At 56.5% G+C, this 24003-nt stretch overlaps 1 protein-coding gene across 1 annotated transcript; it reads left to right on the forward strand.

Moving 5' to 3' along the window:
* The first annotated feature begins 10152 nt into the window (after positions 1–10152).
* Positions 10153–24003, forward strand: JAK3 (Janus kinase 3). The gene is made up of 24 exons (XM_059696255.1): positions 10153–10157; positions 11074–11269; positions 11680–11803; positions 12138–12249; positions 12422–12567; positions 12970–13264; positions 13841–13963; positions 14046–14203; positions 14621–14732; positions 14965–15151; positions 15708–15835; positions 16085–16216; positions 16766–16850; positions 17544–17671; positions 18628–18760; positions 18838–18989; positions 19087–19237; positions 19839–19978; positions 20050–20239; positions 20724–20848; positions 21100–21272; positions 21659–21776; positions 21984–22094; positions 23703–24003. Exons 2-24 carry the CDS (start codon positions 11086–11088, stop codon positions 23808–23810), a joined length of 3315 nt encoding a protein of 1104 aa, XP_059552238.1. The 5' UTR covers positions 10153–10157; positions 11074–11085; the 3' UTR covers positions 23811–24003.

Here is a 24003-nt window from a genome sequence, read left to right on the forward strand (position 1 = left end):
GAACATGTAAGCAATTAAAACTGTCCTTTGGCTCAGTGGATAGAGTGTCAGCCTACGGACTGAAAGGTCCCAGGTTCGAATCTGGTCAAGGGTACATGCCCGGGTTGCGGGCTCAATCCCCAGTGGGGGGCGTGCAGGAGGCAGCCAGTCGATGATTCTCTCTTCATTGATGTTTCTATCTCTCTCTCCATCTCCCTCCCTCTCTGAAATCAGTAAAAATATGTTTTAAAAAATAAAAACACCTGATCACACACCTGAGTTCCCAGCCCACCAGCCCAGCCCCAGACCCACTGGTGACAGGAGCTTCCCGCCAGTGGCTGCCCGTGAGGGTGAGATCCTGGTGCTGCGGCCATCCACCCGGTGTCTGCTCGGCTCGGGGCTGTGCAGCCCTTCCCTTTGGGTCTCCCACCCACCATCCCCTTCCCGGAAATACATTCAATGTTTCTTTATCTACCGTCTGAGATGGCCGTTGAGCCTGTCTGCGTGCCATCCCGTTAACCTCTCAGTTTGGAGTTGCATTTCTCTGATGACCAATGAGGTTGAGCATCTTTTCCTGTGGACAGGCTCCGCCTCAGGAGTCACTACACTCTGTGCTCTGGCTGTTCCCTCCCCGGCTCCTCCATCCTCACCCTGCTCACCTCTCCACCTCCCCTCCCCCCATTTCAGAACTCTGCCTGAACAGCCTGGAAGGTTCTGAGCTCTCTCTGTATCTCACATCCAGCCTTTCCCGTATTTGGTGTCTTCTGCCTAGGACACCCCTCTAATTCCTACCGATCCTCACCGCCCCAGAACCGTTGCCTGATCTCCAGGCTGTGTCAGTAGTCTCTGGCCACCCCGGGTGCCCTGCGCTGTCCCCATCGCACACGATCATGTCACCTTGCCAGCCTGTCCCGTTCTCGGCTGTGCACCCAACTCCTGGGGTGAGCTAAACGGGTGGGATGGAGGGTGGAGAGGCAGTGTGGCCCTGACAGAGTTGCAGAAGGGCAGTCAGTTAAGTGACGTTGGAACCCAGGTCCGGCTTGAGAGTGTTCTGGGGCTGGTATTGGTGGGAGCCTGGAGGGCGACTGAGGGGCACATGTACAGCGATGGGCCCTGTGTGTGTATTTCTAACGCTGCCATGGAGAGGCTCAGTGAGGCGGTGGGGGTGAGGAGTGGGGGGTGGAGGGTGAGGGGAGGGGGGTGGACAGGGCCTCTCTTACTGTCTCCGGCCATGCACGCGCCATGAAGCAACACGAGATGCTGATATGACACTTGGCTCATCAAACTCGCTCAGTCCAAAGGCAGTTTGGGGTTCGGCGCAAAGCAAGTCACCAGGTCAGGCTTCTCCCCGAAAGCCCGCGCCTCCCTGCCCTTGGCTTCCGCGCACAAAGCCAGGAAGGCCCGCACGCTGGGGCGCTGCCGCCGGCCCTGGTCACGGAGGCGGCTCGCCGGAGGCCTGCGGACGCGGCTGCGGGCTGCGGGCTGCCCTCCTGGGCCCCAACGCCCAGCACCTCGCCTGCGGCCAGCGTGCGCTTCAGCCACCGCGCGGCGCGGGACCAGGGCGCCGTGGCCTGGAGCTCCTGGTGCCCCAGGCTGAGCGGCGTGGCGGCTGCACCCTGGCCCTGGCCGCGGGCAGCTCAGCCGCGCGTCTTCTTCCTCAAAGGAGGAGATGAAGCTTCCCGGCTGCCTGCCCCGGGCTGTGCGGCAAACCGCTGACCCCCATGCGGCTCAGCCTCCCCCTGAGCACTGACGCCCCTGACAGCGCGGGATGGGGTGCAGATCCCGCAGCGCCCACTCCACGGTCAGGGTGGCCCCGTGGAGCCCTGCCCTTCCGGTACCGGGGTGGGGGCGGGGTGGGGTGGGGGCGGGCTATCATGCTTCCCGCATAGGGCATGCTGGATGCCCTGGGCATCACGGCCTTGCTCACTCTCAGCCATTGTCCCAACCACTTGGAGGGTCACTACCGGAGCAGGGCATCCCGGAGGAGGACAGCACATCAGCTCCTGGTTCAGAGGCGATGGACTTCATAGACTCCTTGGAGAATGCCGGGGGAGCCCGGCTGGTTTGGCTCAGTGGATAGAGCGTCAGCCTGCAGGCTCCATGTAGGGGGCGTGCAGGAGGCAGCTGGTCAATGTTTCTCTCTCTGCATTGCTGTTTCTGTCTCTCCCTCTCCCTTCCTCTCTGAAGTCAACAAAAATAGAAAGAAAGAAAGAACCAAACCTCCTGGTTCATAGGTCGATGCTTAACCACTGAGCCATGCTGGCCGGCTATTACTTATTAATTATTGTATTTTTTATATGAACAACTGTAAGCCTACTTTTGCTCCACCCTGTATAAGAATATAAAGTGTATAAAAATGCAATAGAATTTTATCTATACGAATCAGGGACATAGAAAGGGAATGGACTCATTATTCTTGGTGGGGAAAGGGGTGTGGGAGATGCAGGAAGAGACTGGACAAAAATTGTGCACCTAGGGTTGAGGGAAGTGGGGGGGGGGGTAAGGGCAGAGGGTGGGGTGGGAACTGGGTGGAGGGGAGCTATGGGGGGAAAAAGAGGAACAAATGTAATAATCTGAACAACAAAGATTTACTAAAATAAAAAAAATTAAAAAAGAATTTTATCTATTAACGTCTTAACCTGTAAACTTGCTAAATTCACTTATTAGTTCTAGTAATTCTCATAGATGTCCTTGGGTTTTTTTGTTTTTGGTGTGTATGGTTTTTTTTTACACTTTTTTATTGATTTCAGAGAGAGGAAAGGAGAGAGAGAGATAGAAACGTCAATGATGAGAGAGAATCATTGACCGGTTGCCTCCGACACGCCCCCTACTGGGGATCAGCCCCCAACTCAGGCATGTGCCCTTGATGGGAATCGAACCTGGGACCCTTCAGTCCACAGGCCGACGCTCTATCCACTGAGCCAAGCCGGCTAGGGCTCCTTGGGTTTTTACATAAGCAATCATAACACCTGCAAATGGGCACAGTTTCCCTTCCTCCTTGTGAAGCACGGTGATCCCTCCTTTGGAAAACTGCTGCTTGAACTACTCTGTGATTCTTAGACAGTCTCTTATTCTGTAGGTCAACGCTATTATTTTTAGGCTGTAAAATAACTTTGTTTATTAGCTCGAATACTAGAAAAGGTAAACTGAACTGTCTGACCTTGCAAGCTAGCCATCGAAAGGGGCTGATACACTGACACTGATATTAATTCACATTTCGCGCCAAGTGTTTGTTCATCCCAGGTTACAGGTGTCTGTATAGATATGACAGGTGTTTGATTAGCTATCATATGTACTCAAAGTTACAAGCTGTGTTACACAAAGAAGGAGAAGGTTATAAAAAGGAAATACTCCCTCCTGTGTCTGCTCATGATTTAACAGAGGTGATCTGCTCTGAACCTGCACGCAACAAAGATGACTCCTAACCAGTTGGCTCATTGGGCGTCTTGTCCAGCTCGCTGATTTGCGATCCAACACTTTCCATCTTGATGCCTTGGATTTGTTTTTCTTGCCTTATGGCCATGGCTACAACGTCTAGAACAGTGCTGAACACAGGTAGTGAGAACAGGGACCTGTCTTATACCCCGTCTCAGGACACAGTTCAGCCTTCCACAGTAAGTGTCATATTACCTGTAGACTCTTTCGGTAGATGCTCCTTATCAGTTTGAGGAAGTTCCCATTGATAACTAGTTTGCTAAGAATTTCTATTTTTAAATATATTTTTATTGACTTCAGAGAGGAAGGGAGAGAGAGATAGAAACATCAATGCTGAGACAGAATTATTGATTGGCTGCCTCCTGCACACCCCCTGGGCATGCGCCCAGACCGGGAATGGAACCGTGACCTCCTGGTTCATAGGATGATGCTCAACCACTGAGTCATGCCAGCTTGGCAAGAATTTCTATTTTTAAATCATGAATGGGTGTTGAATTTTGCCAGATCTTTCCTGCATCCACTGAAGGTATCATATGGCTTCCCGATACTTTTAATTTGCATTTAGCGAGGCTGAATGTCTTTTTCTGGGGTTAAGAGCCATTTGTACTTCCTTTTCCGTGATTTCTAGGTTCATAGCCTGCAGTTTCTGCATTTCCTTATTGCTTCCTAGGAGTTGCTTATATAACAAGGATATTTTATCCATAATATGCGTTTAACTTTTTACCCATTTCCTTTGTTTACTCCTTGACTTCTTAGGGGCTTTTTTTGAGCAGAAAAGTTGGGATGTTTGTATCACTGAAGTTTCGGTTTGCTCTGGGGCCAGTCCTGGGCTTGGCTCCTCAGAAAGTCCTCATGGAGCCTTCATGCCCCCTCTTGGAGCGGAGGGTGCCCCCTTTGTCTTCACCCTGTTCCCCGCCTGCTCATTTTTCAAACACCGCGGTGACCATCCCATCGCACTGGAGTTGCCGGGGCCCAGAGACGCCCGGTCCTGCCTGGGGGCAGCAGCCTGTCTCAGGGGAAGGGATGGGAGTGTGGCTATGTTTGTATTTCTCGCTGCTGAAGCCACTCAGGAAGTTAAAGAAAAACACTGAGCCCCACAGAGCACTTCCTGCCACAAGCCTGCTGGGCTCCCACTTCGCTGAGGGCAAAACCCAAGCCCTTTCTTCCACCCCGAGGCCCCACTGATCCCTCTAAACAAGTCTTGACATGGGCCTCTGCCACCCTACCCTCCTCAGGAGCACCCTACCCCTCTCAGGAGCACCCTACCTCTCTCAGGAGCACCCTACCCTCCTCAGGAGCACCCTACCCCTCTCAGGAGCACCCTACCCCCCTCAGGAGCACCCTACCCCTCTCAGGAGCACCCTACCCCTCTCAGGAGCACCCTACCCTCCTCAGGAGCACCCTACCCCTCTCAGGAGCACCCTACCCCCCTCAGGAGCACCCTACCCCTCTCAGGAGCACCCTACCCTCCTCAGGAGCACCCTACCCCCCTTAGGAGCACCCTACCCTTCTCAGGAGCACCCTACCCTCCTCAGGAGCACCCTACCCCTCTCAGGAGCACCCTACCCCTCTCAGGAGCACCCTACCCCCCTCAGGAGCACCCTACCCTTCTCAGGAGCACCCTACCCCCCTTAGGAGCACCCTACCCTTCTCAGGAGCACCCTACCCTCCTCAGGAGCACCCTACCCCTCTCAGGAGCACCCTACCCCTCTCAGGAGCACCCTACCCCCCTCAGGAGCACCCTACCCCTCTCAGGAGCACCCTACCCTCCTCAGGAGCACCCTACCCCTCTCAGGAGCACCCTACCCCCCTCAGGAGCACCCTACCCCTCTCAGGAGCACCCTACCCCCCTCAGGAGCACCCTACCCTCCTCAGGAGCACCCTACCCCTCTCAGGAGCACCCTACCCTCCTCAGGAGCACCCTACCCCCCTCAGGAGCACCCTACCCCTCTCAGGAGCACCCTACCCCCCTCAGGAGCACCCTACCCTCCTCAGGAGCACCCTACCCCTCTCAGGAGCACCCTATCCTTCTTAGGAGCACCCTGACCTTATCCAACCTCACATCACTCTCTGGCTAATCTTACCTGTCCTTGGATTTTAGTGTCAAAGTTGCTTCCTCGCCCTGACCAGTTTGGCTCAGTGGCTAGAGCGTCGGCCTGTGGACTGGGGAGTCTCAGATTCGAGTCCGGTCAAGGGCATGTACCTTGGTTGCAGGCATATCCCCAGTGAGGGGTGTGTGGGAGGCAGCTGATGGATGTTTCTCTCTCATGGATGTTTCTGGCTCTCTATCCCTCTCCCTTCCTCTCTGTAAAAAAATCAATAATATATATATATATATATATATATATATATATATATATATATATATATATTTTTTTTTTTTTTAAAGTTGCTTCCTCCAGCAAGCCCTCCCAGACTCAGGGGCCTCTCCTAGCAGCCTGGGCCCAAGGGCCACTGCCACAACCCATAGGGAATAGATTTCTTTCCTGTCATCTCCCCAGAGGGTGTGTCTGCTGTGTTCCCGGCTGTGTCCTCCTCGTACCCTTCACGGGGAGGTGCCCAGTAAGTATCTGGAAGATTGCATTAAAGTTAACAAAATACATACCTGTCATTTTTGGGCCAGGACGTGTGATGGGATTACCGAGATAAAAGAGTCCTCTAAAATCTCTCCTCAAATTTCTTCGCATGGCTCATAGCCTATTGAGGACACTGGCCCAGCCTCCCCTGGGTGGGGTCCAGCTTCCTCCACTGAGGACCGCGTCAGGGGAGCTAAACACACAAACCATCAATCAGACCCCACCCTCTGTCCTCCCCCCCTCACTTCCTCCAGCCCTAGGGGCCTCCTGCTCTTTAAACTGCTCAGCTCACTTCCATGCTTTTGTCCTTGGGGTGCCCTCTGCCGGGAGAGCTCCGTGTCCTGCCTCAGATCCCAGCTGGATGGATCCTGGCCTTTGCCCAGGCCCACAGGGCCCTGGCCTGTCAGCTAATTTTCTTTGCTGTCCACGATGATTAATTGCCTCCCTGCCAGACAGATGGTGAGGTGTGCCCTCGGGCAGGAGCAGCTGGGGGCTGGGCACACAGGGCACCATGCACTGGGGGGGAGGGGCTCTGCCCCTCCGGGGCCTCCTGGGAGATACAGCTGGAAGGAGAACTTGACCTTTGTCTAAGACAACTTCCTGGCCTCCTTTCTGGGAAGATCCAGCCCAGTGCCCTTCCCTGGGCATAAAATTAGCTCCTCTGGGTGCCCCATCTACCCATGCCACAGATGGGGAAACTGAGGCCCGGGGAGCTGGGGCGTTGCTAGGACCCCACAGAGAGTGGGTCTGGAGCTTGCTTGTAATCGGACAACGCACGGGTCCGGGCTGCCTGTCACTACTGGAGCCAATAAAGCAGACACAGGGTTGAATCAGATATGAGTGTTTGTTCGGGTAATGCCGGCATATGGGAGAGCAGCAAGTCATCCAGGAGAATCTGCTCTGTCCCTCCCCATCAGCCAGCTGCTTCTATTGGGTCGGAGGTAAAGATTTCATGGGACAGGAGGAACTGCAGGCCTGGGGACGTAGGTAAGGCATAGAGCTCACAGGTTACAGGCCATGCGGGCCGAGGGGGTGGCAGAGGGCGGGCGCCTCCGGGAGCAGATGGACTGCATTCCAACGTTAGTCCTCACCTCCCAGGGCGTACAACTCTCAGCCCAGTTAGAATGCGCTTCCTCTAATCAGCACAGAACAATCACCGTGAACAACATGATCAATATTTCTTATCATGATAGCGCGTCCCCGTGTCTCTATTTCTGCCCTTAACATACTGAGACCCCTACGTGATCGTCTGCTGTGCAGGCCTCTGGAAATCCCTGCCCCTCCCCAGCTGGGCCCTCTCACCTCCCCGCCCCCGTCCCCCACAGGCCATGACTTTCGGTAAGTGACAGCCGCTCAGGAAGCAGAGGGGCCCACACAGGAAAGAGCCCAGCGGGACTTTCCTCCCACTGCCACGGCTCTGCCTTCCGTCGTTGGCCCAGGGTCCCCACCTGCCAGGTAAGATCTGGTGGTGCCATGGGGCTCTGGCCAGGCCCAGGGGGGCGCACGGCTGGGTCTGGGGATGTCAGGGCGAGCGGAGGGCACTGTGACCGCCAGGGCGAGTTCGCCTTCCCGGCCGGCACGGAAAGCTGCAGGCCTCATGTGAGCTCGGACGCTGGCCGAGCACTGGCTCTGGGGGCCTTGGCTTTGTTGGCCATAAAATGAGGCGTCACCGTCCCAGCTCTGGGAACGCGAGTCAATCCCCGTACTGGCTTCGGGGACCAGCTCCAGCCAGACCCTCGTGGCCCCCGCCAGAGCCTGGGGTGACCCAGCATGTGGGAATTTTGGTGTCAACACAAGGGCATTTTTCTCATCGCCAAACCGTGGGTTTTCACCTCTGGGTTTTCCTTTTTTCCACTTTCGATATTTAAACAATCATGTGGGAGTTTTTTGGTGTTTTTTTTTAAGACTTATTTTAAAGAGAAGACATGCTGTGTTGATTCTGTTTTTATGAAAGTGCAAAGTCGGGCAAGATCAGGGTGGCTGTTAGAAACAGGACAGCAGTCCCCGCTGTGGGGTGACGGGGTCCCCGGCTCCTCAGGCTGTGAATGCTCCCATGGCTGGTCTGGGAGCTGGTGGCACTGAGGTGATCCTAGGGGAAAGTCCTGTCCCTACCACACCCTCCCTCCCTGACAGGAACCACTAAACCACCTTGCCAGGGGTCTTCCTGTGTGGTTAGCTGGCGTCTGTCCAGTGCTCGCTCGCTAAGGACTGGGTCCGTTCCTGCAGATTAACCGGGCTGACACCTCTGGCCGGGCTCAGGGCACTGCCTCACTGAGGTGGGTGAGGAGTCAGCTCATTTCACAATTGACAGAGAGACCCAGTGGTAGGAGCCCTGCTAGGGTCACATGGCCAGGACATGGGGGTGGGGTGGGGTGGGGTGGGGGGCTGGGATTTGAACCCAGAGCCTGGGGTCTTCATCTATCCCAGCCCCAGGCTGATATTCTGAGTGCGTGACAAATACATTAATGCTGTCCCCTCTTCCTCCCATTCCCTACTATTATTTTGTAACATAGTTTTTTTTACCCAACATTCTCTTTGTATTGTCTTAATTCTGGGCAGTTTAAGTGGTTCTTGACCACCTCCCCAATTTTCCTCATTGGGTTCAAAGACCAAGCCTTTGCCCAGCCCAGCCCAGCCAGGGGCCCTGAGCTCTGGGGATCCCCAGTGGTGATGCTGGGGGGTGGCTGTGAACAAAGGGGGTATTTTCCTCTTGGGCGTCCTGCCCTGGGGCCTGAGATGCCCTGAGGGGCTCGATGATAGGAGTGATAGACAGAGATGGTGGTGGTGGTGGCGGTGAGTCAGACACAGGGACCCCTGTGGGCAGAGTCATCAGACTGGGTCTGCCCCCTGGGCACGGACCAGGTCAGATGCGGAAGCTTCCAGCTGGAAGTGCTTGAGTGCCACTCCGACCAGCAGGGAGTGACGGACACCCGTACTCCTGTGAACCCTTATGTGCAAAAGCCAGCACCCATCTGCTTCCTGGTGTGGCAGCAATTGCTCCTGCCTTCCTGGGGCAGGGGCTGGACTAGGGGGTAAGTGCAGAGGCTGCAGATTGACTGGAGATGTCTGCCTTGGGCACTGACGATCTGGCTGCAGAGCATCTTCCAGCCCCCAGCACAGACAGGCCGTGGCTCCTCACCCGCCTGGCATGCTCAGCACCCCCCCTCCCCATCTTTCTCGTTCTCTCTGTGTATCTCTGTCCCTCTCTTCTTTCTCTTTTTCCAGCCGAATCCCTACCTCACCCACCCCCACCCCCACCCCTTCCCAATCCAGGAGGTTTGTACAGTAAACCCTGCATTTTGTGGAGCTTGATTTAACAGATTTGGGCTATAATGGACAAAATTTCTGTTTGTGAAAAATAATATCCTGTTAATTTTAAAATGCTTTTAACCAAGATTTACTTATAATTAAATCAGCGGTTCTCAACCTGCGGGTCGCGACCACTTTGGGGATTGAACGACCCTTTCATAGGGATCGCCTAAGACCATCGGAAAACACATATATAATTACATATTGTTTTTGTGATTAATCACTATGCTTTAATTATGTTCAATTTGTAACAATGAAAATACATCCCGCATATCAGATATTTACATGACGATTCATAACAGTAGTAAAATTACAGTTACGAAGTAGCAACGAAAATAATTTTATGGTTGGGGGTCACCACAACATGAGGAACTGTATTAAAGGGTCACAGCATTAGGAAGGTTGAGAACCACTAAATTAAATTAACAGAGGGCTTTTTTTTTTGTTATTAATTCACTGTTATTTTATTTTTTATTATTATTATTTTTTAATATATTTTATTGATTTTTTACAGAGAGGAAGGGAGAGAGATAGAGAGTTAGAAACATTGATGAGAGAGAAACATCGATCAGCTGCCTCCTGCACATCTCCTACTGGGGATATGCCCGCAACCCAGGTACATGCCCTTGACCGGAATCAAACCTGGGACCTTTCAGTCCGCAGGCCGACGCTCTATCCACTGAGCCAAACCGGTTTCGGCCACTGTTATTTTATTATTTTTGCTTAATTCTCACCTGAAAATATTTTCCCATTGATTTTTAGAGAGAGTGGAAGGGATGGGAAGAGACACAGCGAGAGAAACATCGATGTGAGAGACCCACGAGCCCCGACCAGGCCGGGATCAAGTCGGCAATCAAGGTACGTACCCTTGACCGGAATCAAACCCCAGACCCTTTAGTCCACGGGCCGATGCTCTATCCGCTGAGCCAAACCAGCTAGGGCAATTCATTGTTATTATTAACAAATTTTAGCGAATAGACCACATGTTGGGAAAAAACACTAATAATTCCGCTGACAGAAATAAATATTACATATCTACAACTATAGTTGACATATTTAAGTCCAAGAGTCACCGCTCCTAAACAATGTTCCGGAACGATGAGCACGTGGTCACCCATCACGCAACTGGTTCTGTGTCTATCGGTGTGACTTTCTGCAGAAGCCCGTATTCCAATGTGCACTGAGCCACACCCAGCCCTGTGCACTGTTTACTCTCTGTGACTGGTGAGTGCGTGCATTTACTAGACCTATTCAGTATAAATTTAAAATTATAGTCATAGGCATAGAAAATTTTCTGTGAAATTAAACTGTTCCTACATACTTGACGTTTAAAATATGTATTTGTATTGATTTCAGAGAGGAAGGAAGAGGGAGAGCGATAAAAACATCAATGTTGAGAGAGAATCATTGATCAACTGCCTCCTGCACGCACCCCTCCTGGGATCCAGCCCACAACCCAGGCATGTGCCCTGACCGGAATCCAACCATGACCTCCTGGTTCATAGATCAATGCTCAACCACTGAGCCACACCGGCCAGGGCCACACATACTTAATTTTAAGCACACAAATGTGTCTACATAAGTAAAAAACAGGTAAACGAACTAATTTGTCAATTTTTTAACATACACATTCAGAAAACCCAAGTTATTATAGAATGGACTCTTGGCTTTAACAGACCCCCGCCTCGCCCAAATTAGTCCGTGATACCAAGGTTTTACTCTCTGTCGTCTTGCCCCTCTGCCCAGAACTCAGGGCCTGCCCCTCTCTGTCCAGGCAGCTGCACTCATGGCGCCTCCCGGTGAAGAGACACCCCTGATCCCCGAGCGCTCTTACAGCCTCTCGTCTTCCGAGGCTGGTGCCCTGCATGTGCTGCTGCCCCCTCGGGGTCCTGGGCCCCCTCGGCGCCTAACCTTTTCCTTTGGGGACCACTCGGCTGAAGAGCTGTGTGTTCGGGCTGCTAAGGCCAGTGGTGAGTGGGCCCTTAAAATGCGGGGCCAGAGGGACGGGTAGGAGTGAGGGGCCCGGATTGGGAGCTAGAATAGCTGCCAGCCTGAGTCAGCATGGGGACTGAGGCTTTGCGGGATGAGTAGGAGTTTGGTAAGGGAGGAGGGAATGGCATGTGATAGCACAGGAGGGAAAACAGCTGATCATCCTCCAGGTAAAGAGTACAGGGGAGAGAGATACCCTGGGGAGAGGGGGAGAGAGCCCTGAGAAGATGGTGAGTGGCTTCTCTCCTGAGGGCAATGGGAGCCCCGGTGTGTGTGTGAGCAGGGGTGGAGCAGCGTCGTAGCTGAAGGTGCCAGAGAGCCCTGTGCACTGTCTGGGGGCTGCAGAGGACAGGTGGAGGCCAGAAGGGAGCTGACAAGGGCCTCCCCTCAGGCATCCTGCCCGTGTACCACTCCCTCTTTGCTCTGGCCCTGGAGGACCTGTCCTGCTGGTTCCCCCCGAGCCACATCTTCTCCGTGGAGGATGAGGGCACCCAGGTCCTTGTCTACAGGCTCCGGTAGGAAGCGCTCCCCCTCACCCCTCTGCCAAGCACCCCTCACCACCGCACCCCCCACCCCCCAGCCTTTGGCTGAGGGCTTAGGAAATGGGAGTTTGAAACAGTGATCCTACAATGTATCATTTCCCTGTACCTCACAATGAGCACTCCAGGGAGGGTGTGATCACTGTCCATTTCACAGATGGGGAAACTGAGGCCAGAGAGGGTATGTGGCTTGCTCAAGGTCACACAGCAATTCATTGGCACACCCTGGGCTCTGTGAGGTCTTGGCACAGTCCTCTACCCCCGCCCCCCCAATACCCCACACTCTAGGGTTCTCCCCTCCCCTACACAGCTTTTACTTCCCCAACTGGTTTGGGCTAGAGACCTGTCACCGCTTCGGGCTTCGAAAGGACTTGGCCAGCGCCATCCTTGACCTGCCAGTCCTGGAATACCTATTTGCTCAGGTAGGGGTCTGTGTGGGGCCTGGCCTAGGGTTGGGGGTCTGCAGAGCCACCTCAGGGGTGGCCTTGGCTGATCCTCCCTGTGGCAACCCAGGGATGGGGGTCAGCCCAGGGGTGGGGGTGGGGGCCACAGGGCAACCTCAGGGCTCACAGTTGGGCTATCACCGGCTCCCAGCACCGCAATGACCTGGTGAGTGGCCGCCTTCCGGTGGGCCTCAGCCTCAAGGAGCAGGGCGAATGTCTCAGCCTGGCTGTGCTGGACTTGGCCCGGATGGCCTGTGAGCAGGCCCAGCAGCCGGAGGATCTGCTGAAGGCCGTCAGGTGAGGGCCTCCAGGCTGTGGTGCCCAGCTGCTAGCTGGGAGTGTGCACACATGGCTCCACCAGGGCATCCCAGAGCTCAGGAACCCCATAAGGCTCCCTACCTAGAAGCCTGCAGTGTGTCCATGTGATGACCCAGGCCTCAACCCAGTCCCATGCCCCACTGAGGCTCCAGGGCCCGGCCTCCTGCCCCCGGAGGCCTGCCCGTGTCCCTGTCTGTCCTGTGGGCCCCAGTGACCTTCGCCACACTGAGGCCCTGCTCCCATGCACGCCCCTGAGTGTGTCCCCATGCCTACAGACAGGCCCCACTACGGCCCCTCATCCACAGCCTGGGCGGGGGGTGTCCCTGCCAGTCCCTGCCGGGACTCGTTCCCACACTGAGAGTCCACGCCCCCCACTCACAGCTACAAGGCCTGCCTGCCCCCGGGCCTGCGCGACCTGATCCAGGGCCTGAGCTTCGTTACGCGGAGGCGCATCCGGAGGAGGGTGCGCCAGGCCCTGCTCCGCGTGGCCACCTGCCAGGCTGACAGACACTCACTCATGGCCAAGTACATCATGGACCTGGAGAGACTGGACCTGGCGAGGGCCACGGAGACCTTCCTCGTGGGCCTCCCCGGGTCGGCTGGGGGTCAAGAGGCGAAGGGGCTGCTCCGCGTGGCCGGTAGTAGCGGCATCGCCTGGAGTCCAGGAACACAGGAGGTGCCCGTAGAATATGGGCGGGGCCAGCGGCGGGGGCGGGGCCTATGAGGGAGGGGCGGGGAATGGGCAGGGCTCTTGGGGGCGGGGCCGAAGCTGGGGAGAGACTGGGAGGGCTCAGGTAGTGGCTAGCAGGGTGAGGGGCGGGGCTGAGCGAGGAGGCGGGAATGAGAATGGGCGGGGCTGAGAGGGAGGGAGCTGGTTGGGCGGAGCGAACCGATGGTACAGGGAGGAGGCGGGACTAAGAGAGTGGGTGGGGCTCCCAATGGACTGAGAGAGGCGGGGAAATCAAGCGGAGCTCAGCAAGGGAGGGGCTCAGGGAAGGTTCCCACTGAAATGGAGGAGGGTTTTGGCAGAGGTCGGGTGGGGAAAATTTGGGGATGGGCAGGGCAGGTGTCGAGAGGGGCGTGATTAGTAGAAGAGGGGGGCTTGGCAGGGGCGAGGTGGGAAAGGCATGGACTGGGCCCGGCTGCGAGCTGCGGGGTTCATTGTGTGGGCTGGTGGGGTTCAGGCTTCCAAGAGCGTTTGGGGGCTCCGAGAAAGGGGGCTCCCGCCCTCAGGCCCCCGCCTCCCTCCCAGGTCTTCCAGCCTTTCTGCGACTTCCCAGAAATCGTGGACATCAGCATCAAGCAGGCCCCGCGCGTTGGCCCAGCTGGGGAGCATCGCCTGGTCACCATCACCAGGACAGACAACCAGATCCTGGTGGGTGCTGGACGCCCCTCTTCCGACTTACCCAAGAGCGGGGACCACAACAGGCACTAACGCGGCCCTCGGCCCCTCGCAGGAGGCTGAGTTCCCGGGGCTGCCAGCCTCCTTGTCCTTCGTGGCGCTCGTGGACGGCTACTTCCGACTGACCACGGACTCCCAGCACTACTTCTGCAAGGAGGTGGCGCCCCCGCGGCTGCTGGAGGAGGTGGCCCAGCAGTGCCACGGCCCCATCACGTAAGGACCGGCCTTCCATACCCGCCCTGGGTAGCCTGTTCCACCCGGGTCCAAACCCTGGTCACTCCCCTTCTTGGTGCCTCAATGTCCTCGCCTTCCCGGAGCCGTGGGCAAGGGGTCAAGTGCTGGACAGTGGCTGGTGCACAGTCAGCACTCAAAGAGGCTGGGGCCTCTTGCTGCCCCGGCAACCATGTCCCTCCTTCTGACGCCTGGGGTCCCAGGCCATTTCCTCTTGCTTAATCTCCTAGGCAGAAACCCATCATTTGGCCCATTTTCCATATGGGGAAGGGAGGGAAGGTTTCCTGGTGAGAGTCCCAGGGCCTCAGAGAGACCAGAGTTAGAAACCAGGCCTGGCTTGGTTTCTCTACCTCCATCTCTTTGTCTTACAATCTTGGTTCCCTTCCACCTTTCCCCAAGCCTGGATTTTGCCATAAACAAGCTCAAGACTGGAGGCTCCCTTCCTGGCTCCTATGTTCTCCGCCGCAGCCCCCAGGATTTCGACAGCTTCCTCCTCACTGTGTGTGTCCAGGTGAGTCCACTGCTAGGACCCAGGAGGTCAGGGAGGGCTTCCTGGAGGAGGTGAGATTTGAGTGGAGACCTGAAAGATGTGTGAGCATTTGCTCCCTGAAGAAGGAAAGGGGAGACATTCCCAGTGGAGGGAAACGGCATGTGCAAAGGCTTGGAGTGCTGGAGTGCTCAAGGAAGAGGGAGAGAGCGAGCAGGGTGGCCTACTCCCACTCAGCGACCACTCCTCCCTGCAGACCCCGCTGGGCCCCGATTACAAGGGCTGCCTCATCCGGCGCGACCCCACAGGCACCTTCTCCCTGGCTGGCCTTGGCCGACCCCATAGCAGTCTCCGAGAGCTCCTGGCGGCCTGCTGGGACGGTGGTCTGCATGTAGACGGGGTTGCTCTGAACCTCACCTTCTGCTGCACCCCTAGGCCCAAAGGTGAGCCTGCCCTTTCCCTTGAGCTGAGGAGGCATCTGGGGCCCTGCTCTTCTGTTTGCCACAGCTCTTGGGTGGCAAGTGGCAGACAATGCAAGTGCTTTAGGGAAAAAAAATTGGCTCATTGGCTTGTGGGATAGATTACTGCCTGTGGCTGGATCCAGAATCTGAAGGAGGGATGCCACTAGCACTCAGTCTCCCTTCATCTTTTGCCCTTCCCTCTGGGTGAATTTCACTCTCCGACAAACTCCTGGGATGGGGCAGCTCTGTGGTGTGAGTGCTGAGTCTCCCAGAGCCCCGGGCAATCCTGAGACCCGGTTGACCATAGTGCTGGTGGCTCATTGGCGCCCCCCGCAGGTTCCTTCCCTCTCTGTTTCACCCCCAACCCCTCACCCAGGGGCTACCTGCAGTCTCCTTTCGAGTGAACCCTGTGCCCTGGAGTCCTCGTCTCAGGGCCGGCTTCCTGGGGCGACTCCAAACTAAGACAGGAAGTGAGCAAACCTTTGAGGGCCTTTTACCTCTGACCTCTGGTTTTTCTCTCTCCACCCCCTCCTTGTAGAAAAGTCCAACCTGATTGTGGTCCGGAGAGGTTGCAGTCCACCCACATCATCCCCTGTTCAGCCCCACTCGGGATGCCAGCTGAGTCAGATGACATTTCACAAGATCGCCGCTGACAGCCTGGAGTGGGTAAGGAGCCTCAGGAAGCAGGGGTGGATGGGGACCTCAGCTGGAGTCCAGAGACCTGGTCTGCATCCACCTCTGCTGTGTGGCCTCAGGCATGTGATGTAACCTCTCTGTGCTTCTGCTTCCTCATCTGTAAAATGGGACCAGTGCCTGTGCCTTGCTCAGGCCAGGGGGCGGGGGCGGGGGGGTGGGGGGTCAGAATCCCACAGGAGTGCCCTTACTGGCCTCTTCTGTTGTCCTCTCACCCTCCAGTGTGAGAACCTGGGTCATGGATCCTTCACCAAGATTTACCGGGGCTGTCGCCACGAGACTGTGGATGGGGAGCCTCGGGAGACGGAGGTGCTGCTCAAAGTGTTGGATGCTAAGCATAAGCACTGCATGGAGGTGAGCGGGTGGGGACCAGGCCTTTGGGGTCAGGGCTGGCTGGAGAGAGGGTCATGGAATCAGAGGCATTTTAAGACACAGAAATGTAGCCACGGCATCTCCAAATGATGAAGCACAGAAGAGCTGGGGAACATTCTTTCCATGGCCGACGCAAATGGAAAGAATGCACCAGCCAGTGCAAGGGTCCTGAGGCAGGACTGGGCATGGCACATTTGAGAAACAGTGAGGAGGCCAGTGGGCTAGAGAGGAGTGTGCAAAGGACAGGGGGTGGTGCCGATGGAGGCATCAGAGGGGCTAGGCCTTGCTTAACCCCCAAATCTCCCACTTACCTGTAAGAGACTCGAGGTAGACTACAGTGCCCACTTCCAGCCGCCATCAGAAAATTATGATATACCGTGCGGTGTCCACTCACAGTGGGACCCAGGTCCAGAAAAAGTTGGGGCCAGGCCTCCTCCCAAGGCAGGTTTGTGAGCTGCAAGTTTGGGGCCTCTGGTCGGATCCTGGAGTGAGAGGAACCCATGCATCTTCTCTCCCTCCTGACCTCCCCAGTCATTCCTGGAAGCAGCGAGTTTGATGAGCCAAGTGTCGTACCAGCATCTCGTGTTGCTTCATGGCGTGTGCATGGCCGGAGACAGTAAGAGACAACCTGTGCCCCACCCCCGTCCTCACCCTCTACCCCCACCCCCACCGCCTCACTGAGCCTCTCCATGGCAGCGTTAGAAATACACACACAGGGCCTATCGCTGTACATGTGCCCCTCAGTCGCCACTCCAGGCTCCCACCAATACCAGCCCCAGAACACTCTCAAACCAGACCTGGTTCCAATGTCACGTGACTGACTACCCTTCTGCAACTCTGTCAGGGCCACACTGCCTCTCCACCCTCCATCCCACCCGTTTAGCTCACCCCAGGAGTTGGGTGCACAGCCGAGAACGGGACAGGCTGGCAAGGTGACATATGATCGTGTGCGATGGGGACAGCGCAGGGCGCCCGGGGTGGCCAGAGACCGCCGACACGGCCTGGAGATCAGGCAATGGTTCTGGGGTGGTGAGGATCAGTAGGAATTAGGGAAGAGAGAGAAGAGGGGTGTTCTAGGCAGAAGACGGGAAAGGCTGGATGTGAGATACAGAGAGAGCTCAGAACCTTCTAGGCAGTTCAGGCAGAGCGTTCTGAGAGGGGGGAGGGGAGGTGGAGAGGTGAGCAGGGTGAGGATGGAGGAGCCGGGGAGGGAACAGCCAGCACAGAGTGTAGTGACTCCTGAGGCGGAGCCTGTCGCACAGGATGCAGTCCTGCCTCCCAACCCTGCCCTTCCCTGTGCTGCCGTCAGGCATCATGGTGCAGGAATTTGTACGCCTGGGAGCACTGGACACGTACCTGCGCAAGAGTGGCCATTTGGTGCCGGCCAGCTGGAAGCTTCAGGTGATCAAACAGCTGGCCTATGCTCTCAACTATCTGGTGAGTGCTCCTCTGCCTGCTCCATCCTCCATTCTCAGAGAGGAAGGGGGGTTGAGGGTGGGCTCTGTTGTACGGATAGCAGTTTGGCAAGGGTGCAAGGGGAGGCATTTTAGATGGAGGGCAAAGCATATGTACCGGCTCAGAGGTGTAAGAGCAGAGGGAGGGAACAGCTGGTCATGTGGGTACCGGGGAGTAGTGAGCCATGAGGCTGGGTCAGGGGGAAGTCTTCCCCAAGAGCCGGGGCCTGGAAGGTTGAGCTGGAGCTCATCATGAGGAGAAAGCAAGGAGAGCGTGTCAGGCTGAGAGAACAGCCTGGGCAAAGGCCTTGCAGCGAAGAGGGTACGTTTCATGTCGGGGTGCATCATTTCGTTCACTTGGCAGGAGCTCAGGGTGGGGGTGTGAGAGCTCATGGGAAGAATGCAGAAGGGCTGGACTTCAAAAGGCCTTGAACGCCAGGCTGAGGACCTTTGTCTTTTTTTTTTTTTTTTTTTTAATATATTTTATTGATTTTTTACAGAGAGGAAGGGAGAGGGATAGAGAGTTAGAAGCATCAATGAGAGAGAAACATCGATCAGCTGCCTCCTGCACACTCCCTACTGGGGATGTGCCCGCAACCAAGGTACATGCCCTTGACCGGAATCAAACCTGGGACCCTTCAGTCCACAGGTCGACGCTCTATCCACTGAGCCAAACTGGTCAGGGCGGACCTTTGTTTTTATCCTGAAGCCAATGGGGAGCCAGCCACAGGGTGGGAAAGCAGTATTCAAGAAGGGAGGTGGGCATCGTAATAGGGGGTGGACTAGAGGAGGCCAGTCAGGCTGCCAGTATTCTAGGGAAGATTCTAGAGTGTGGTCTGAGCAGCCCCAGGGGGGCTTTGCAGGGCGCGTAGCAGTCAGCAGCCAGCATGTTCACGCATCAAACCCTCCCCGGCATCTCCTTATGCCCGGCCCACTTAGGAGGACAAAGGCCTCCCGCATGGCAACGTCTCAGCCCGGAAGGTGCTCCTGGCTCGGGAGGGGGCTGATGGGAGCCCGCCCTTCATCAAGCTGAGTGATCCCGGTGTCAGCCCCACTGTGCTAAGCCTGGAGAGTAAGTGCGGCGGGCTGGAGGCAGGAGGGGCCTCGTGGGGCAAGGAAGTGACCCTTGGTGCCCTCTCCGCCCCACAGTGCTCACTGACAGGATCCCCTGGGTGGCCCCTGAGTGTCTCCAGGCGGCCCGGACGCTTAGCTTGGAAGCTGACAAGTGGGGCTTCGGAGCCACAGTCTGGGAGGTGTTCAGCGGCGTCACGATGCCCATCAGTACCCTGGAGCCCGCCAAGGTCAGGGTTCCCCTTTGACAGCTGGGGGGGGACGAGTGGGTCTGGGAAGGCCTCCCGAGGGGGCACCAGGGTGACTAGCTCCTCCTTCCACCCTCAGAAGCTCCAGTTTTATGAGGACCGGCAGCAGCTGCCTGCCCCTAAGTGGATGGAGCTGGCCCTGCTGATCCAACAGTGCATGGCCTACGAGCCAGGCCACAGGCCCTCCTTTCGCGCTGTCATCCGTGACCTGAACAACCTCATTACATCAGGTGCTCCTTGGGCCGCAGGGTGGGAGGACCTGCATGTGGTATTGGGCCCAGTGGGAGCAGAGCCCAATCTGTGTGCCTAGAAATATTGGAGTGTTGGTCCTGTAACAGTCAGCTGTAATGGTCAGTTTGATAGCAGCTGTAACAAACAGCACCTGAGCTCAAGGCTGAACATGATGGGTGTTTAGCTCTCATTCAATGTCCAGGTCAACAGGCACCTCTTCTTTGGTGGCTCCATCCCAGGGCCTCGGGTCTCTGTTGGATCCTCTGTAGTTAAGAGAAAGAGTGTGGAGGGTCCAATTCTAGGTTTCCATGTGCCAGGCCTGAAGGGGCGGAGAGTGCATCTCCCCCATCAGTCTGAGCTCAGTCATGTGACCACAGCTCACAGCAGTGGAGTCTGGAAAGGCCCTTCAATACCCATAGCCATGTGTAGTGGCACAGGGTGTGCCCTGCCTGAGGGACCTGCCTGGGCCCCGAGGGCACTACTTCGGCCCCACAAAGTACCCTGTGGCTCGCGGTGGCCATGTGCACAGAAGGGGTCTGCATGTAGATTGAGGTCACATAGCAGATCAGTTTCAGACCACTCACTGTCTGTGGCCCCCAGATTATGAGCTCCTCTCGGACCCCACACCTGGTGCCCTGGCGCCCCATGACGGGCTGTGGAATGGCGCCCAGCTCTACGCCTGCCAGGACCCTACCATCTTTGAGGAGAGACACCTCAAGTACATTTCACAGCTGGGCAAGGTGAGGTGGGCTGGGCTGGGGTGGGCAGGGTGGCACCCAGGCACGTGGACACCAGCCCTGCTCTCCCTCAGGGCAACTTTGGCAGCGTGGAACTGTGCCGCTACGACCCACTGGGAGACAACACGGGGGCCCTGGTGGCTGTGAAGCAGCTGCAGCACAGCGGGCCAGACCAGCAGAGGGACTTCCAGCGGGAGATCCAGATCCTCAAAGCCCTGCACAGCGACTTCATTGTCAAGTACCGCGGCGTCAGCTATGGCCCAGGTGCACCCCCGCCCCAATGGGCACTCTTTACATCCCACTTCCTCGTCACCCTGCAGTGCCACTTGGGGGTAGTCTGCGAACACCAGTAGGTGCCGTGGACACTGTTACTTATTCTGCGCTCTCACTTCCCGCCCTGTCCCAAGGGCTGAGTTTCAATATTCCCACCTGAAAAATGGGTCATTCTGAGGTGTCAATGGATCAGTATATATGGTGCAAAGTACTCAAGAGTTGTTGCGTGTTGTTGCCCTCCCATCTCTAATAATAAAAGCGTAATGTGCTAATTAGACCGGATGTCCTTCCGGTCCAAGCCCGGGCAGCCGATGCAGCCGCCGCATTTTGTGCATCTGGCCTCTAGTTTTATAGAAAGCAATACTGAGTCCAGGAAGAACCCAGGGTCCCACTCGGGACAGGAGGAAGCATGGGGAAGGGAGTAGACAAGGGCTGGGCCCCTGGTGACTCCTCCCGCCGCCGCCCTGCCTCCTAGGCCGCCAGAGCCTGCGGCTGGTCATGGAATACCTGCCCAGTGGCTGCCTGCGCGACTTCCTGCAGCGGCACCGGGCGCGCCTCGATGCTGGCCGCCTGCTCCTCTACGCCTCGCAGATTTGCAAGGTGCGGCCGAGCTGGCTAGCCTGGGGCAGGGGTGGGGGTGCGGGGGGTGCGGGGGGGGGGCGGTGAGTCTGGGGAAAGCAGAAGGTTTATGTTTGGAGTCCGGTCTGGTTGGAGGTGGGGTTGAGTTGGGAACAAGGTCAGGACTGGAGTGCAGGATGGGGCGGTGGGGTTAGGCTTGGGATCTGGATCCAGGTCGGGTTCAGGGCCCCTGCTGAGTGATCCTGGGGTCTGGACCCCGTGTCGGCCTGCAGGGCATGGAGTACCTGGGCTCCCGCCGCTGTGTGCACCGCGACCTGGCAGCGCGGAACATCCTGGTGGAGAGTGAGACGCACGTCAAGATCGCTGACTTCGGCCTTGCCAAGCTGCTACCGCTGGACAAAGACTATTACGTTGTCCGGGAACCGGGCCAAAGCCCCATCTTCTGGTGGGAAACCCCGCTTCAACTCGCCCCTCTTCCCCCAGGCCTTTCCCTCCTAGGCTACGCCCCTCCTCCCAGTGTGCTGGCCCCGCCCACAGCTGCAGCTGCACCCTGAGCCCCGCCCTGGTCCCCCGCTTCTCCTCTCCACCATCCGGGCCCCTCCCGTCCCCACAACTACAGCCCACAGAGTTGACACCCCACCCACCCCGCCCCCAGGTCCCGCCCTGGCTGGCCACAGACAGCTCCACCCCAGTCAGGGGAACTGAGACCCTGGAGCTGGAGTCTGACCTTCCTTTAGCCCACCTGCCCTGGACAGCTGCCCGAGCCCAGGGCTGCTCCTCTCCCGTCCTCCGCCCCGCGCTCGCACCCCAAGGCCGCCCTGTCCCCTCCAGGTACGCCCCGGAGTCCCTCTCGGACAACATCTTCTCGCGCCAGTCAGATGTCTGGAGCTTTGGGGTTGTTCTGTACGAGCTGTTCACCTACAGCGACAAGAGCTGCAGCCCCTCCGCTGTGAGTCAGCGCCCTGAGCCCCTAGCACCCTCCTTCTCCCACCCCCTCGCTGTGGCTGACCGCCTCCCCTCAGGCAGCCCCCTGCATCACAGAGGACCCCTCCCCGACCCCCACCAGCAGCGAGCCCTTCCTCCCTTCAGGATGGCTTACCCCCTAGTCACCTGCTCCCCTCTTCCCCTCCATCACCTGGGTTCCCTCTGGCCCCAGGAGTTCCTGCGGATGATGGGGTGTGAGCGAGATGTCCCCGCTCTCTGCCGCCTCCTGGACCTGCTGGCCGAGGGCCAGAGGCTGCCTGCACCTCCAGCCTGCCCTGGTGAGGTGAGTGTTTGCAAGAACTGACTCAGTTTCCCACACTAGGGTCTTGGGCAAGCTGGCTGGCCCCTCTGAGTCTCTCCACCACATTGTCTCTTGGTTGAGAACTCCTGTTGGAGCGTGAGGCTGAGCATTTTCAGAGCCACAGTTTACCCAAATCCAAAATGGAAATAGCAGTGCCTTACGGGATGGGAAGGCCCAGCACACAGCTGGCTCTCAATAAAATCGTAGGGACTCATGTTTATCATCACAACTTTGTTGTTTTTGTTAGTCCTCACCAGAGGAAATGTTTTCCATTGATTTTTAGAGAGAGTGGAAGGAAGGGAGGGAGGGGGAAAGAGAAAGAGAGAGAGACATCAATGTGAAAGAGACACATCAATTGATTGCCTCCCATGCTTGCACCCCAGCGGGGCAGGAATCAAACCTGCAATCCAGGTACACTCCCTGGACCAGGAATTGATCCCACGACCTTTTGGTGCATGGGTCAACACTCTAACCATTGAGCAACACCAGCCAGGGCTATCATCACAACTTTTGTGAGAGTTTCTGCCATGCAGTTGGTCATTCATAAATTAATTGGTTTGGGCCACAAATATGGAGCTACGACTGTGTGTGGATGCTGGGGACTCAGCAGGGTCCTCCCAGGAACCAGCAGAAACTAACAAAAACATTCTGGTGGGTCCCTGGCCTGTGTGGCTCAGTTGGTTGGGCAAGATCCTGTGCACAGAAAGGTTGCTGCTTCAATTCCGGGGTCAGGGCACATGCCCAGGCTGCAGGCTTGATCCCTAGTAGCGAGCGTGCAGGAGGCAGCCAGATGATGTTTCTCCCTCTCCCTTCCTCTCAATCTAAAAATCGATACAAATATCTAAGAAAAAGAAAACCATTCTGGTGGGAAAGAGATGAACAGGGGAGGTGATCAGGGAAGGATGGTCAGGGAGGACCTCTTAGAGGAGGTGATACCTAGAGGAGCAGCCCATCCACGGGGCGAGCTGGCAGAGGGCTTTCTCAGTGGAGGATACGGCAGCTGTAAAGGCCCTGAGGTAGGAATGAGCTTGATGTGTTTAAGACTTAACCTGTGGGTTCTCAACCTGTGGGTCGCCAACCTGTGGGTCGAGACCCCTTTGGGGGTCGAATGACCCTTTCACAGGGGTCGCCTAAGACCATCGGAAAACACATATATAATTACATATTGTTTTTGTGATTAATCACTATGCTTTAATTATGTTCAACTTGTAACAATGAAAATACATCCTGCATATCACATATTTACATGACGATTCATAACAGTAGCAAAATTACAGTTATGAAGTAGCAACGAAAATAATTTTATGGTTGGGGGTCACCACAACATGAGGAACTGTATTCAAGGGTCCCAGCATTAGGAAGGTTGAGAACCACTGGTTTAAGTAATGATGTGGCTGATGGAAGAGGGAAGGAGGTAATGGAGGGAAGGAGGCGAGGAGGGGTGAGGTTTTGTTCTGAGACCCGTAGGGAGCCATGGGAGGCTTTGGAGCAGGGGAGGGATGGAGTCTAAGTATATTTTAGAACAAGAGTCATGTCCTTCCTACCACTCCCATGTAACTCTGTTCTCCCCCCCCCCCCCCCCCCCCCCAGGTTCATGAGCTCATGAAGCTGTGCTGGGCTCCTAGCCCACAAGACCGACCATCCTTCAGCACCCTGGGCCCCCAGCTGGAGGCGCTGTGGAGTGGAAGTCGGGGGTAGCGTGCAGAGGCATGAGATGCGCACCTTCCCTGCTTGTCCGGAGGGAGACCCTCACTCACTGTCGTTTTTATATCTCCCGCACCTCTGGGTCCTTGTCTCAATGGACTGGCCTCGCGAGTTTGGGCAGGACGCTGCTCCTCTCCAGGCCACCAGCTTAGAGTCTGATGACATTGCATGTGGGGGCATCCCTGGC

The sequence above is a fragment of the Myotis daubentonii genome, chromosome 5 (assembly GCF_963259705.1).
Source record: "Myotis daubentonii chromosome 5, mMyoDau2.1, whole genome shotgun sequence".
Classification (NCBI taxonomy): Eukaryota; Metazoa; Chordata; class Mammalia; order Chiroptera; family Vespertilionidae; genus Myotis; species Myotis daubentonii.